A 15,783-nucleotide genomic window follows, 5' to 3' on the forward strand; every position below is an offset into this window, starting at 1 on the left:
TACTGATGATCGAATACTGATGATGAAGAACTTTCGAATACAACAATCTACTACCAAGGCTAATGTTCGTTCAGGTGTGGATCGTAAGGGTAGTGACACCAGTATATATTAAAGTGTAAACGAAGGGAAAAAATACTTAATGCTCATGTTGTATACGTGTTGCATACAGCATGAGAACATTAGATTACTTTTCTACCCCTAATTTGAAGTAATAGAATTTTTACTTTAATCGATGTGACTTTCCAGACGAGCAACCTCTGTGCTCGTTCCTGTACATTCAATATTTTTATACCATTCTGGAGTACAACAGTGTAATTCCTTCCCTCTTTTAAAACATAGTTGTGCAACAAAGATTTTCTTTATAACAAATTGCTATTAAATTTCTCGGATTCAAACGTAACAGCTACTGATGTATCGTAATTTCAAGCATTTTTACACAATTGTACAGCTTAATGTATCTGCAAATCATAATTTAAAAATGCTTTTATTTATTATTTATTTATTCTTTAATTTATGTTACGATGAAAAAAGTGCAAACTCTCTGCTATTAGGCTTCTAATTTTTTATAATGTATCTTAAGTATTCTTACTCTACAAATGCTATACATCTAGGCTTATTTATCTAGGTTTTTTCACATACATTGCATTACTTACGTACTATATACATATAAGCACTATGTGCATCTGTTTTGGCTAGCAGCTAAAGAAATAAGAAAAAAATATAGATTTTATATGAATTGAAATCTTTCAGTTGAGCGTTCTACAAATGTGCCCTTTAGGCTAAAGGAGACGGTGATTATGAGAAATGAATGATGGAAGAACTGGTGGATAATAATGTGGGAGGAAACGGGAGTACCCCGAGAAAACCCACGAACACGATGTTGTCCACCATAAAGTTACTTAGCCGAGGATTGAACTAGGGAGCGTTAAGCTGTAATGCATATAATTTATTTTATTAAAGAAAATCAAAGATGCATCACACATGTAGCATTTTATTTCTCGGTTTTGTCCCCGCCACAACGTTTTCTACTCTTACCCCTAGTTGTACAAAATAGACAAAATAGTCAGATTAGTTTTGTGAAAGGTTTCCAATAACCTAAGTTTTGCGCATGTTTTATTTGTCCAATTTTTCTGTTTGAATACTTTTCTGTTTCTTCATTTTACGTTTATAATATTTATTTATTTATTTATCTCTCTCTCTCTCTATCTATCTATCTATCTATCTATCTATCTCTCTCTCTCCCCGAGAGAGGAGTGTGTCCTTAACTAGTTTAATATTGTAGGTTTTCCTAACCGAAATGCCTTGCAGCCCTTTTAACTGCAGAGTTTAAAAATAAATTTTATGCCCGTAAGAAAGCCTGTGAGCCTAAACTTCACAGGATACATTTTATTCTTATAATGAAGTTTTTAAAAAGTTAAAAATCAATAAAATCAATGCTGCGTTCACAATGGCAGCAATAATGCTGAATTTCAACCTAATCTAGCCTGTATTGCAATGTCTAGGTACTGAGGAAAGTGTGTCGCCAGTCAAAGAAAAGGCTGGGAAGCACTGCACGTATATATTTATGAGGAACACATGTCCCAAAATATGTATATGGCGATTGTAATAGAACATTCACCTCTTGGTGTAAAGGGTCCCTGGTTCAATTTAGGTCTGCACGGACAATATTGCATCTGTGGGTATTTCTTTTGGTTCCTGTCATTTTCTCTATTTTTTTTTTTTTTTTTTTCATTCCACCAATTCTTCCATCACCATTCACTTCCATTAATCATCTATCCTCTTTACGTTAAGGGGCATAACTGTGTGCATTCATATCAAAAGTTAATTAACTGAAGAATTCAGGTCAAGGTTATACTTAATTAGCGGGAAAATTCATAGGTTAGAATAAATCTAATATAGACAAATAATAATCTACATTGAAACCTAAAAATTAACGTTGCTTAATCATAATGTAAGCAATGTTTTGTATTGCTTACATGTATTTTTTAACCTAATATTACAGTGGTAAAAAAAAATCAAGCAAAAAGCACTAAAAAGCTGCAATCTACATTCAGCGCCAAAGCTAAAAGGCTATAATTCACTAAATACATTTTATTCTATTTCTTCTTCCATGACTGTATTCTCTTATGTGTACTATTTTATAGTATATGCTTCAGATCAACATACAACATAATTGAACAATTTTTTTCAACTGTTTTTTTTTTTTTTTTTTTTTCAAATCCTATAGTTATGCTACATATCTAACTAGAACAGGATATAAGCCGTAGAATCAAATCAGCCGCAAACAAAAGAAAAAGAACAGAACGTATTGTATCCATTCGGATATTCAAGTGCATATAAAAACAATATTGTACAGCGGGGGACACTTCTAAATGGTACAGCCATATGGAGATTTATGGCTAAGGTGTACCATTTAGAAGTGTCCCCCGCTGTACATATATTACTAAGTATTTTCTTCTTGCGAAAATTTAGCCACCCACATCTACTTACGGCTTCCCATTCTCACAACCACGAAGAGAACATTTGTTTTAAATGTTTAGCTTAAAAACTCGTTAATGTAGTCTTGTTGAAAATGTTCTGTTTATCAATTTCATGTAAAAAGTTAGGTTCACTTCTCCATAAGAAGCCGAAATAAATCAGTCGAAACTGAAATGTTTGATCGAAAATAAATGTTCCGAATCTTTTCTTTAAAGCAAACAATAAAGTGATTTCTGTACTCCCTCCCCATATTCATACTACAAAAATCTTTTTAAAAAATTACAGAGACTTTTTGTTAATTCTGTACTCCCCTACCATCCCTTGTGACTATTTCTCGTCCGTTTCAAACTTTTACGTAACACGGTCATTTATCATAAAATGTTAATACACATCTAGGGATTTCTTTTAAAATTGAGATTGGAAATTCTTATTTTAAGACTACATGCCAGATTAAGCAGACAAATAATACGATGATACAATGTGTTATAGCGATTTTAGTAATACTAAATCATCATATTATCAAATCACCCTTAACTTAGTGTGGTGTAATTAATACAAATTCTCCAAAAATACAAAATTAAGTGACTGGACTTTATTTCTAAAATATAATAAAACAGTCAGAGTCTTAATATATAGCATACCATGTGGGAGAATAACAATACTAAAAAACAGGCTATCCTTGGATGAGCTCGAGCTCCTGGTCCCATGTAAATTGGCATTAATGATTACAGGTTCAGATATTTTAAAATTCTGTAGTTTAACAGTGATAACCTACTAAGCCTTTATTAACCATTTATATGTAAGTAATCGTGAGTATTGTACAAGTATACAATATTCCTGTTTTAATTAATACTGTAGTAATTCAACATTAAGTACTGGTAGTAACACAGACTACTAATTGCAAACAATGAACAAGAATGTCCGCGAACTGGCACTCAAACGTCATTTCGCCCATTATTGAATCACAACTATTGCTTCCAGTCTTTAACATAGTTGCTTTCCACTATTGAATTATCCATTCTGAAGAATCTGACAGCAGACAACGTTTGTTTATTTTAATTAGCCAGCTTTAGAGCTAAATGACTGAGATAGCCAACAATGATAAATTTAGACAAGAAGATGCTACTTAATATTTGATAGAAAATGCTACGAAGCGTGCGCGATCTGAACTTCTTAAATTTAAAATATACTAAAACTGTTTGAGCTAGTGTAGTTGCATTCCTTATTTAATTTTTGATCGCAATCCCTGATTTTACTAACAACGTAATTTAGTCATTCAACCAAATATATACCAATTCAATCAATCGAAATTGGTATCTATTGATTATTTGGAAAATAGATCTGTCAATAATTATACTTTATTACTATTATATTTTATTCCACAAGATATTCATATTCTTGTAAATGTGGATGTTCAGATTACAAACAGGCGCAGACGAAACTGGCAGTTACTTAAGATGATAAAAAATGCACTACAAATAATAATAGCTATTCATTGTTGTTGGCCACATACACGTCAAAAATTACTTTTATTATCACGTTTTATTCTTTGAGAGTATGCTTTTAAATGTTACGAATTACTTAATATTTTCTTGATAATCTTTTTGTTTCACATTGCCTTGAACTTCTTTAGAATCAGCGCATTGATACTGTACTGGTAATGATAATAGACGTAATGATAATTCATAAAAATAGGTATCTATTATTGTATTGACATCAAAATGTTCTTCTGCTTGTGACGATACTCGTCTTTTAAGTCATACTTATTTTTTGTTCCTAGTGTTATATTATTTTTAGTCTCTATTAGACAATGAAACTGGAAAACAATGCAACAATTTAAAATAAGCAATAAGTTTTGTAACATTCAAGATGGTGTCAGATATATGAATTCAAGTGTGACACATCTTGATCTTTAGGACGAGGATTAAAATATATAAATTAAAGTTCTTTGTAATACTTTATGACTTTCTTAGTGATTCGATTTGAAATCAAAATAGCAAACTAGTTCGTTCATAAGGTTCATAACTGTGTAACATCCCGGACAAAAGCTGACTCAAATAGCTTTTTGAAATTTGTGTGTAACAATAATAACATATCTATCAAAATCTACACTATATGATCCTGTAATGAAGACAAAATCCCCATTCTATATTACCACCACTAGATACCACCAACAACTGACTCCCAAAACAATTCATCTACACCTTTACAGGTCCCCAAAAACCACAACCAGAGATGTAATTAGTACACTTACATATAAATATGCATAATTCAAAGGTTGGTAGGAAAGTCATTTTTCCAATTTGACAGAATACAGTCTGAAACAGTACAAAATAAAATGCTGTTGATTTAGTTAACTTAAAGAACAAAAATATCTCTTTCTTTTGGAAATGTAACACAAAATTGGAAAACTATAAATCAATCAACAAGCAATTAAATTAGAAATAAACACAAGACTTCGAAACAATGCAAAAAAAAACAAAGACAGAAGGACTGCACCTAATCGTGTTCTGTTGTCCTAAATGCTAGTTTACAAAATGTGCAAATATATATGTGAACTGTTAGTAATCAAAAGTTAAAACTTTACCCATTGATATACGTCCAGGAATTGCTGTTTCCTATACATTACGAAGATTTATCAGTCCTAAAACGAAGCAATGTTTTTTTAAGAAAGATATTTCTATGATATATAATGGAATACCTTACAATTTATCATGGGGTAATATTTCTTTTTTAAAAAATTGAGAAAAACACATTTCTCTATTCAGGCTTCTCTTAGATTGTTTTCCTGAACTTTTAACATCATGTGTCACAAAATAAAGTATGTATAAAATCGCAAAAGCATATTATCGCTTGAGTATAAAAGACAAAATAAACTGAGGACTAATTCTTTAGGATTCTTGCAAGAACACAAAAAGATACATAATTCATAACTAGAAATTATTACTATAAATTGGTTTCAATATATCGTAAGTTTAAATCTCCCGTCATATTTAGCAGATAACGCGAGGTCGTGTTTCTTATGTGGAAAATAAAGTATCAATCATATATAGAAGTTTCACCCTGCCATAATTAGACAATGTCAGATGTTCATATAATTCTCGACTGCACTTGATATCTTGGTTTCCTCGTCGGAATTCTTAAGACTGAATTTTGGGTACGTAAAATTAAAATTAGAGCAAGTTGTATACATAGCTCCCCTAGTCTTACAGTTCGACTGTTTGAAACAGAACCCCGTTTTAAGCTTTTAAAATTATGGGTGTCATGAAAAACTAATTACTTAGCAGAAAATATGAGTTTAGAAAATATCACACCACGAACTGTAATTTTTAGTAACAATGGTTCATCTGAAGGAATGAGAAGAACCAGGAAAAAATGTCACACAGAATATCAGTTAATGAGAAGCTTGCGAAGCGACGCCATTCAGTCACGTGAATCTTTCCTTTCTATTTTCACTTCCTTCTCTGTATGATGAAGCATGGCGCGAAAGGTATTAATCTATTTTCGTTAATTCATGTCCATGTCATGTTATGATGTTAGTATGGTTGGACTTGGTTATAGCAACACCGGTTTCTGAGACACTTCGTTTATTAAGTCAAATATTCAGCGAGAACTAATTCCTCATAAGGCAAGTGTTGTTATGTCTTGCCTAGTATAGGATAACCAAACGTTCCATTTGTAAAGAAGTCGCCCAGTGTCTCAGAAAAAATGCAAACAGGACGCATTTTTTTAAATTTTATTTACTTAGGTCCTGTAAGGACACTTTTTCTTCACCGGCAAGAATAACGACGTAACTGACTATACCTATGTGAATTCAAATTATGCCAGTTGGCACAGCTTCCAGTTTCTTTATTTTTCTAAATCTGGTCACCCTAGCTTAGAAAAGCTGGTCGTCATGCACAGACGCATCAAACTCGTATATAACGTCACTATCACAATTGAGTGGTGGGCTTTTAATAGCGAATTGCACGCCCACTCAGTGATTAGTGAATGGGAAGTTAGACACGCATGTATTGAAGGAGGGTGTTGTAGTATTGTTTAAAATCAAGATTTGAACTATCACAGCTACCGTTATATTAGGTTAAGTTTAATTATTTTCAATTTTACAGGAATATCAGAACACCAGAACTGCAGGATATTACTTCATTAGGTAGTTACACCTGATAGATGATTATCCTTATATACTGCAACTCATCTGTACCTGTACTTCCAATTCGGACCGTATTCGATTTACAAACTATATCTCAGTCAAGTACATGTATTAGGTACCGTCAGTCATAAATTATTGCATTATTCCAACATTAGCAGTCCCACAGTGATGTACTAGGCTTATGCCCATCAACCATTTATTTTGTACCTCGCAACACTCGTATGTTAATAAACAACGTCTTACTTTTCTTCTAATATCAAAATTCATAGCAATCTCAGCCCAGTATATCAATTTTCCTATCCAACAGATGTAAGCCTGTCGTACCGCATTGCTTCTGATTACCATTTTTAAATTTTAAAGAATCTGTCTGATACTGCACTGGTTGTTTTTGGAAAGTTCGAAATGAAATCTAAGTTTTACGTCCCACGTTTATACCGGCTAGGCTAAAGGAGACAATGATTATGAGAAATGAATGAAATGGTGAAATGAAGAAATTGGGAGGAAGCGGGAGAATTCCGAGAAAACCCACACACACACGACGTTTGTTCACCATAAAGTTCACTTGGCGCGAGCTGGGATCGAACCCAGGCCCCTTTGTACCAGAGGTAAACGCTCTACCACTGAGCCACTGGTATTTTATAAAATGCAATTTATAGATTCCTTTGTTTCAACTTAATTACGTTTATCGAATTTAATTCCGTCTTATTGTTTATTGTTTTATTGTTTTATTGTTTATTGTTTGTGTTTATTGTTTTATTATTATTATTATCGTAGACAAACACAGCATGTGCGTGAATGTTTTCGGGGTTCTTCAGTTTCTTTCCACTTTCTTCATTCCACCATTATTATTTATTTATCACCACAGTCTCCTTCAGCCTTGGGCACAATCGTGGGACGTTAAACTAAAAAAAAAAAATTCTATTCGCAAATTTTTGGGGGGGATTACAATAAGGAGTGGTTCTGCATTTTTGTTAAAATATTAATATAAATAAGCAAAGCCTGACTTTCTATTTTATTTTATTTGTAAAGTCTGACAATATGCATCAGATGCTGAAAAGGAGTTAACATGAGTAATTCCAAAGTTATAGGTGTCAAAAGCAGTGTAACACGAATTTTAAAATAAGTAACTAGAAAAGAATTTTAGGAAACCTAAAAATGGATCAAAAAATTGCGATCTTGGGCCAATAATTAGTTTTTGGATCAGGAGCCACAAAATTTTTGAACGGCTCCTAAATCGAGTTTTCGTCTTTTCTATGGAATAAGCACATCATACTGAGTTAACTGATAGGTTGGTTTTGGCTACACTATATGTAGCCTAGTTCTCCAGACATAAGGCCTACAAGAAAATGTCTGAAATATATTGGATCTCTTGATCCAAAAACAATGGAACTACCACAATAGGTTCAAGGCTTCATTTAGGAACTTGTACAGGACCCGATTCAAATATCAATGCTTTAGAATTCTGCAACAGATGACCAATTGCTCAAGGAAGTCGGGATCGGGAAATGGATGTCTTATTTTCTAGCAACTAACAAATCACATCGTTAATGATTAAAGTAATTTGAAAGAGAGAGAGAGAGAAAGGTAGATATTTTGTATGACACTTACAAACTGCACTTCAATTTTGTAATTAAGAGGAGTTAATTTCGGTGATAAATCTTGAAGAAATTCTGATATTTCAAATACTCGTGGCTTGCGATAGGAATATTTAATAGTAATAATATTCGTAATTTATACTGTACATCTATGTCGTTATTTCACTTCTAATTAAAGACTTTATGACTTGTATTTATAGGAAACTATATATTTAATAAAGTAGTTTTGTTACTAATAATTATTAAATTTGACAAGACGATCAATTCTCGTAATTGTTCTTCCCCTTTTCTTCCTATTCCTATAGAACGAAAGGAATATTTCATTACCACACTCACATCTCTCTCTACCATTCCTACAGCTTTCATGGAAGAAGATAAATGATTAGGTAATTTAAAATGAAACCAAAGTTAATTAATTGATAATTGAAAGGTTATTATATGACTGACTTTCAGCATGCAATTTTGGTGTTTTCTAGGATCTTATGAACATAAATCATCTTCAATTCAGTGAGACTTCCGATCAGGCTTTCTTTAGTCAGCATTCAGTGAACAATTTTACATGCATTCAGCTCATTTTAAGAACTAAAGGGACAACATGCATTCTTTTATACACACTGACATACATACATACATACAAAGTTGTTTAGAATGCTATTTACAATGGACTTTAAAAAAAAAAATTGCTTACACGACAGATACTGCCTAAGGCCTATCAAAGAAGAACTGTCATCAGACAGCACTTCGTAGACCAAACTATTTTCATCAAAATCTTTGTATTTATCTACAGAGTTTTGCTAAATTCATACAACAATGCTTGGGATACTTTACCTCCAGGCACAAAAATCGTATAATAAATAAATATGAAGTTGGATTTGTTCCTGAGCTACAAGACTTACAATGTTGGAGAAAATAAGCTTTGAAATTAACCGTTAAGCAGTAAAGTATAAAATTTTACACTAGGTGTCGCATGCGAAACCGGCTGGCCGGCCTAACCCAAGTATCCTTTTTCTGTAATTTCTCGCGTTGTTGCTGCTGTCGCTGCATTTGCTCCACAAATAAGCCAGTCTCATGATACAATAAAAAGTAAGATAAACTACTATTTATAATGTACGAGGGGCAATCAAAAATTTCCCGGAATTTTGTTGTAGCTCTTTATTACCACAGCATAAGTATACATTTATTTAATCGCCTTCAAAGTTGGAATCTTCGAAAAACAAACAAACAAACAAACTAAAACTAACTAACTAACAAACTAAAACTAACTAACTAACAATCTAAAACTAACTAACTAACTAACTAAAACTAACTAACTAACTAAAACTAACTAACAAACTAAAACTAACTAAAACTAACAAACTAACAAACGAACACGAACGAAAGGCCTCTTTTGCTATCTTCTGAAGTTCACCCGTCGCGTTAGTTTTTGATCTCTTCTAGGTTGGCGAAACGGGAAGACCCATTTTTAGCTTTGGGAAAAGTCAAACATCCGAAGGCTCTGAACTGTTTTTAAGACTATCAGACTGTCTAAATAATATTTTCCCCAATTTGCACATGAACTTGATGCTTACGCGTTGCTCGATCTGTGAAACTGCTCCTACTGATCACCACACACTCCTCGCACACTGCCTGTTAAGACGTGTTCACACTTGTTAAATTCAAAATTAGATAACCTAGGGATCTGTTTTGCCCAAGATTCATTGTGAGTGCATTACAAATGCCAGAACAGCAGCAGCATTCCGGAAACTTTGACTGTCCCTCATATAATGACTGCAAAATCAGTTTCTATATAGAATAGGCCGGCGGGCCGGTTTTATGTGAGACATCCGGTAGAATGTTATACTTAACTAGACAATAGTATCCTATCAGTAATGCTGAAAGAACTAGAATCGTAGTTTTCCTAAATAAATTATGATTTTGAATAATCTTTCGAACAATTACATACCAAAATTAGAAATCCTTTACGTAATCATGCTAACGTTCTTTATCTATTCTTTAAGTATAACTTTATTAAGGAAAAGGAACGATTCCACTGCAATTGTTATTTACCGTGCTTTGTTTTCCTTACACATTATGACACAACTCCAAACCATGACCGGTTTGAAATTTTCTTTTCGGCTCATTTTTAGAAGCAATATCAACTCTGAAACATTACACTAATTTTTTTAAAATCAATGTAATTTGTTATTGTATTTCTATCGAACTATTCTCATGACGTATGCAAACATTAAAACACACTACGAGGAACCGACCCTACCTTTATTATATAAATGAAATAAATGTTAAATAAAATTTTTGTAAGTTCCTCAAGCCCGTAACTTTTTTTCTTCCCTACAATATTACTTAATTTTTTAGCACTATTACTACGTATATCATCTCAAAATAATCTTGACTTAGGATTAATTTTTTGACCAACTTTTAAATAGAATATTATGTACGAGTCACCATTATTTATCAACAAATAGAACTTTAAGTGTCAACATTTAGCACATTTCTTTCAATATTGTGATTTTCATGGAACTTTTCTAATAAAAGTTGAAATCTTATTGGTAATTAAGTGATAGTAGATAGCCTACAAGCAGAATTAGGTCTCTATACTCCCAACACCCCTAGTCTATTAATATTACTTCTTAAAATCTTCGGAATTTCAATCATAGCTCTTAAGATCCGAATGATCATGACAAGTTGTTCTGTACATTAAAATACTTTGGAAAGAAATCCTTTGAATTGTAATTTTGTACATTTAAAACAAAAATGCATTTCGAATTTAGCCTAGTTCCTATCAATTACGTTATACCATTCTACATTTAAAAAAAAGAGAAAAACATATTAGGAGAACGCAATAACGAAGTGAAATACCATGAAATAATAATAATACTGTAATCTCGAATAATTCAATATTTGACGAAAGTTCTGGTATTATCAATTATCTGAACTTTGTTATATTGATAACAAAAGCCATGTGTAAGTACCAAACCAGATAAGTTTTACGTATGGTAAAACTAACGTTCCTTATTTACTTTATTATTATTATTATTATTATTATTATTAAGTTGGTACAGCCATGCTTTAAAATAATGATCTTAATCATTTAAAAAGAACTGTATTTCCTTTCGTGCCAATCGCGGCTCTTGAAGGCAGTCATCCATAAAAATTACAATTTTATCGCTACAAACTACAAGAAGAAAAGTAATGTGTATATATAAAAGGAATGGCCAAAATTTTCCGGAATCAGAAATTTCACTTTCCGAAATTCGGAAAAAGTTCCGGAATTTTCTAAATTCCGGATTTTTCCGAATTTTCTTTTCGGATTCCGGAAAGTAAAGATTCCGGAATTGGCCATCCCTTTATTTATATATATATATATATATATATATATATATATATATATATATATATATATTACACTTGTATAGAAGAATTAGAACCTTAAGAGGTTAAGAGGTGTTCTTCCTTTACCTTGAAGCGATAACATTTAAATTTCTATCAACGTGATTTCACTCAAGAGCAGCCACTGAGTCGTACATAGAATTGTATTGAACAATTACTCTATTGAAAACCTCACAAGATTTTTCTACTACGTCATTACTTCAAATATATACTGTATATATATACACACACACACACACACAAACAAACAAACACTATCAAGCGTTTGTAAAAAGAAGTTTTTATCGAAATCGCATGGTAAACTCTGGTACCAATTTACCTTGGAAAACTATGTGACGGTGGTGACTCGGGACTACCTCGGGATTGCGACGTTTCATTGGAACTTTTTCTTCCATTAGTTGGACTTGGCGGAATGTGGAGGGAACCTGACAGTGTTGCTGCAATTTAAAAATAATAAAAAATATATATATCAGATTATGCATGATTAAAAAATAATGAACACATCTGTAACAGATACAAAAGCAAATACAAACTAATATGCATATGCCTAATTACAAGTGAAAACAACTGAGAAATAGCTTAAACTATTCACCAACAATCAATGTACTTTTCAGCAATTTATTAAATAAAAGCAGTATTGACAAGATAACAAACCCATATTTGAGTTGTACAAAGAATTTCAAATTATGGAACATATATTATCTAGATTTAGTGAAACAAGACGTGAGTGATACTTACAATGGAAATTCAATATATTATAAAATATTTTAGAAAAGATGTTACTGTGTAGTCCTAGTGGTTCTAGCTTTAACTCTCTCAGCCTATCAAGAAATAATTAGTTGGTGTGTATTCATTCGGAAAAACGAAGATCAGGACAAGCCATAAAAAGTTTTGTTTAAAGGTACAATTCATTAATCAAGCAGACAATAGTTTGATCTAGATCCTTCATACCAATGTAAACATTTGGATGCTTCTGGAAAAATGAACGGTTTTTAAATATTCAATCTTGAACGTATTATAGTATGTTCGAACCAATCGTACTATTGATTCCGAAACCAGAGAATAGTTACATAGTCAAAGTTACTTTTAACTTCCAAACGTTCCGATTTGGATTTATTTTTTAAATCGACAAGGGTACGAACACTTCTGTTTCACTAATTTATTACTTATTCATATTAAAACTTCCTGGAAAAGAATCAAGTTTATATTAATAGTAGACTAACCAAAGGAAAGATATTACTAGAACTTATTTTTTCTAACAAATGATCAAATTATTAATGTAACATTTGCATTTGTGTTTTATCTTTTTTCATATTTTGAGTGCATGTATGGTATGTATGGTTTGGATAAGACACACAATCCTAATCTAAAAACAATCACTAGTATAGCTAACTACAATAAATGCATAATATTACGTATGTAATTATTAATAGCATCTTCGTATACTACAAGATATGTCTAATCCTTTTTTCTTTATGTACGTTCTCCAATTTAGGTATTCATTTACAGAACAAAAACAACGATAAACAAGAAATTATTTAATTAGCCTTATTAATTTTTAGCGTCTTACTGATTTCTTGTAATTTAGTAATTTGCTGTATATAATACTTGTCATGTACCTCAAACCTTGCTTATTTAATGATATATTGTGACGTAGCATATAGAAATTTATGTTCGACGAATGTTTATTTTCAATTAATTTTGTGATGCTATTCAAGTGTTCTTTGATAATTTTCTAAAATATTTCTCTATATGATTTACTTGGCTTTGCACTAAAGGGAGTCTAGTTGCTTGTTTTCTATTTTTGGTAATAATATACCTCTATTAACTGACTAAAATATATCTTACCTAACGTGTGACTCGAATTCACCTAAGAACACTGTTCGTGCAATATTTTCGTATTTTCTTTTGCTACAGTTTTAATTAGGTACATAACAGTTCTCAGCTTATTGGCTAGTAGCTGAATTTGAGTAGCCCATTTTAGATTCACATTTATCGATAAACTTAAAAATTTCGCATTACTTGGTAATTAATAATACTACTTGTAGTCTTAATTATCTGTTTCCTGGTTTCCTTCTTACATGATAAAAGTTTTCTGTTATTGTTCTATCTGTATTTAATTGGAATTTGTTCTGATGAATCACTATTCGACTCATTTGTTGCTCTCTTTTGACTGTAATAGCAAAGCTTTTATCATTAGCGGAAAGAGTTGTTTTTGTTGTTGGTAGTGCTAGAGGTAGATTAATAAATATTAAGAGAAGTACTAGTCCTAAAGTGATCCTTGTGGTACTTCAGAAGATATTATTATTATTAAAAATGGATTGATGTTCCTACTTCATTTGAACCTGTATATTGTATCTCAACTGATTTTTAAAATAAGATTTAAAGCAGTTGTTTACGTGATCTCTAAGTTTTCCGTTTTTCTTTCCGTAGATCATTTTCAGCATCAGCTATCATATTATACTTTTGAAGATACTATGTAAACAGATCATTTATTGTTGCTTCTACAATCTTGCACTTCTTTTCTGAGAAATAAAATATATTTTGCTTGCTTTAACCTATCTGGCTATACGAGATGAGAAGGAAAGATATATCAGAAAACATAATTATTCTAAAATAAATTAATTTATTAATTTCTTCTTACAGTAACGGACCTCGCTAAGACATGATCATATGCATTTTAAGTTCTGAATAACGTTTTGTATATCATTACTTGATACCCGCTTTAGAAACATTACTCTGAAATGAAATTAAATATTTCAGTTTAACGTCCACGATTATGCCCTTTAGGCTAAAGGATGCGGTGATTAAATCAAGTGAATGATGAGAGAATTGGTGGAATGACAGAGTGGGAGGAAACGGGAGTACCCCGAGAAAACTCACGAACACGATTGTCCACCACTAACTTACGTGGCCGGGGATCCAACCAGGGACCCCCACGCACCAGATCAAACGCTCTACCACTGAGCCACCGTGCCCCCTTTAGAAATATTACTGTTTCATATTTAGATAATTTAAAACTTTGTATATATGGTTGGTTTACCATAGTACAATTGTTAATTTTGTTGACTACATAGCAATATATTAGGTAAATATTTGAGAGGAATTGCTTATTCAGTGTTTATTGTACGGTAGTTCTATAGTTTCTTTTATATTGTATCTTGTGTTCAGTTCCCTCTTAATGACATTCCATATAGCTGAGAATTTATTGGATTTTCTTAATACAATTTTCGTTACATTTGATTTGCTTTACTACCTTGAATAGTGAAAAACGTGTTATATTTTGTTTCTTATATGTATATATAAAACTTATGAAACTTACGTGGTAGTTCTGAAACTCCAGACATAGCAGCTAACACCGTAACAACTTCTGAATTTTGTTTCAATTTCCATTGAAGCTCTTCGTTCTGAAGAGACAGCCTTTTATTTTGTTTTGATTCTTGATGGAAGGACTCGAGGAGAGCGCGATTCTCTTGTGATAATTGTCTATTGAAAAAAAAAATAGTACATATTAAAAACCCGAGATAAAAATTGGAGATACTAATATATACATAAATACACATATACAGAAACTATACAAATCTTATGTGCTTTTGTAAATTACTTTTTATTTCCTCTACGTAAGTATATGTATGAGAAAGAATTTTAACTTGATAGAATTTCTTACGACATTATTTGACGTAGTATGTACATCTAAGACAATGATTTTCTAGTAACAATATCATAAAATATCATTTGGTTGACATTCTTGAGTCGATGGTAGAACTGATTCTTCTAAGTATGCAGACTTGTAAAACAAATCAATTTTATGAAGTTTCAAACTGTGTTGTTTATTGTAAATAATACCAAAATTACTACGTAATGCTCAGCTCCTACTGAACAATAGTGAATCAACTCAGTTGCCAATGTGATGATGTCAACTTTGTAGCGACGTGCAATACAATGAGGCAATTATTCAGAACAGAAACTTCAACCGAGCTTTTATCGTCAAGATTCTCTTTATTTGTCTTTTGGCACAAATATGGACTTTTTCTGAGTAAAATAAAGAAAATTGTGTTTATTTTAATGGCAATTATTGCATGTAAATAAAATTACACATTTACGATAAATACGACTTTTTGTCTTGGAATGTTTCTATTGAATGCATCACTTGTTTAAATGTTCACCATTCTT

At 31.8% G+C, this 15,783-nt stretch overlaps 1 protein-coding gene and 1 long non-coding RNA gene across 5 annotated transcripts in view; one reads left to right on the plus strand and one right to left on the minus strand.

Annotated features, from left to right (window-relative positions):
- Positions 1-15,783, plus strand: part of LOC145686161 (uncharacterized) — a 44,017-nt gene that overhangs the window by 21,001 nt on the left and 7,233 nt on the right. The gene's annotated exons all lie outside the window — the stretch shown is intronic.
- Positions 1-15,783, minus strand: part of LOC145686159 (uncharacterized) — a 550,748-nt gene that overhangs the window by 12,146 nt on the left and 522,819 nt on the right. For 2 of the 4 annotated variants that reach the window (XM_081759157.1, XM_081759158.1), the window contains 2 exons: positions 14,933-15,096; positions 11,930-12,047 (listed from right to left, as the gene is read on the minus strand). In XM_081759157.1, coding sequence (XP_081615283.1) covers positions 11,930-12,047; positions 14,933-15,096 — 282 coding nt within the window. Of the gene's footprint in view, positions 1-4,732; positions 4,797-5,065; positions 5,123-11,929; positions 12,048-14,932; positions 15,097-15,783 lie in introns of all 4 variants that reach the window. The other 2 variants (XM_081759159.1, XM_081759160.1) reach the window with 2 other exon arrangements.

Source organism: Thermobia domestica, chromosome 5 (genome assembly GCF_964235325.1).
Source record: "Thermobia domestica chromosome 5, izTheDome1.hap1.1, whole genome shotgun sequence".
NCBI classification, from domain to species: domain Eukaryota; kingdom Metazoa; phylum Arthropoda; class Insecta; order Zygentoma; family Lepismatidae; genus Thermobia; species Thermobia domestica.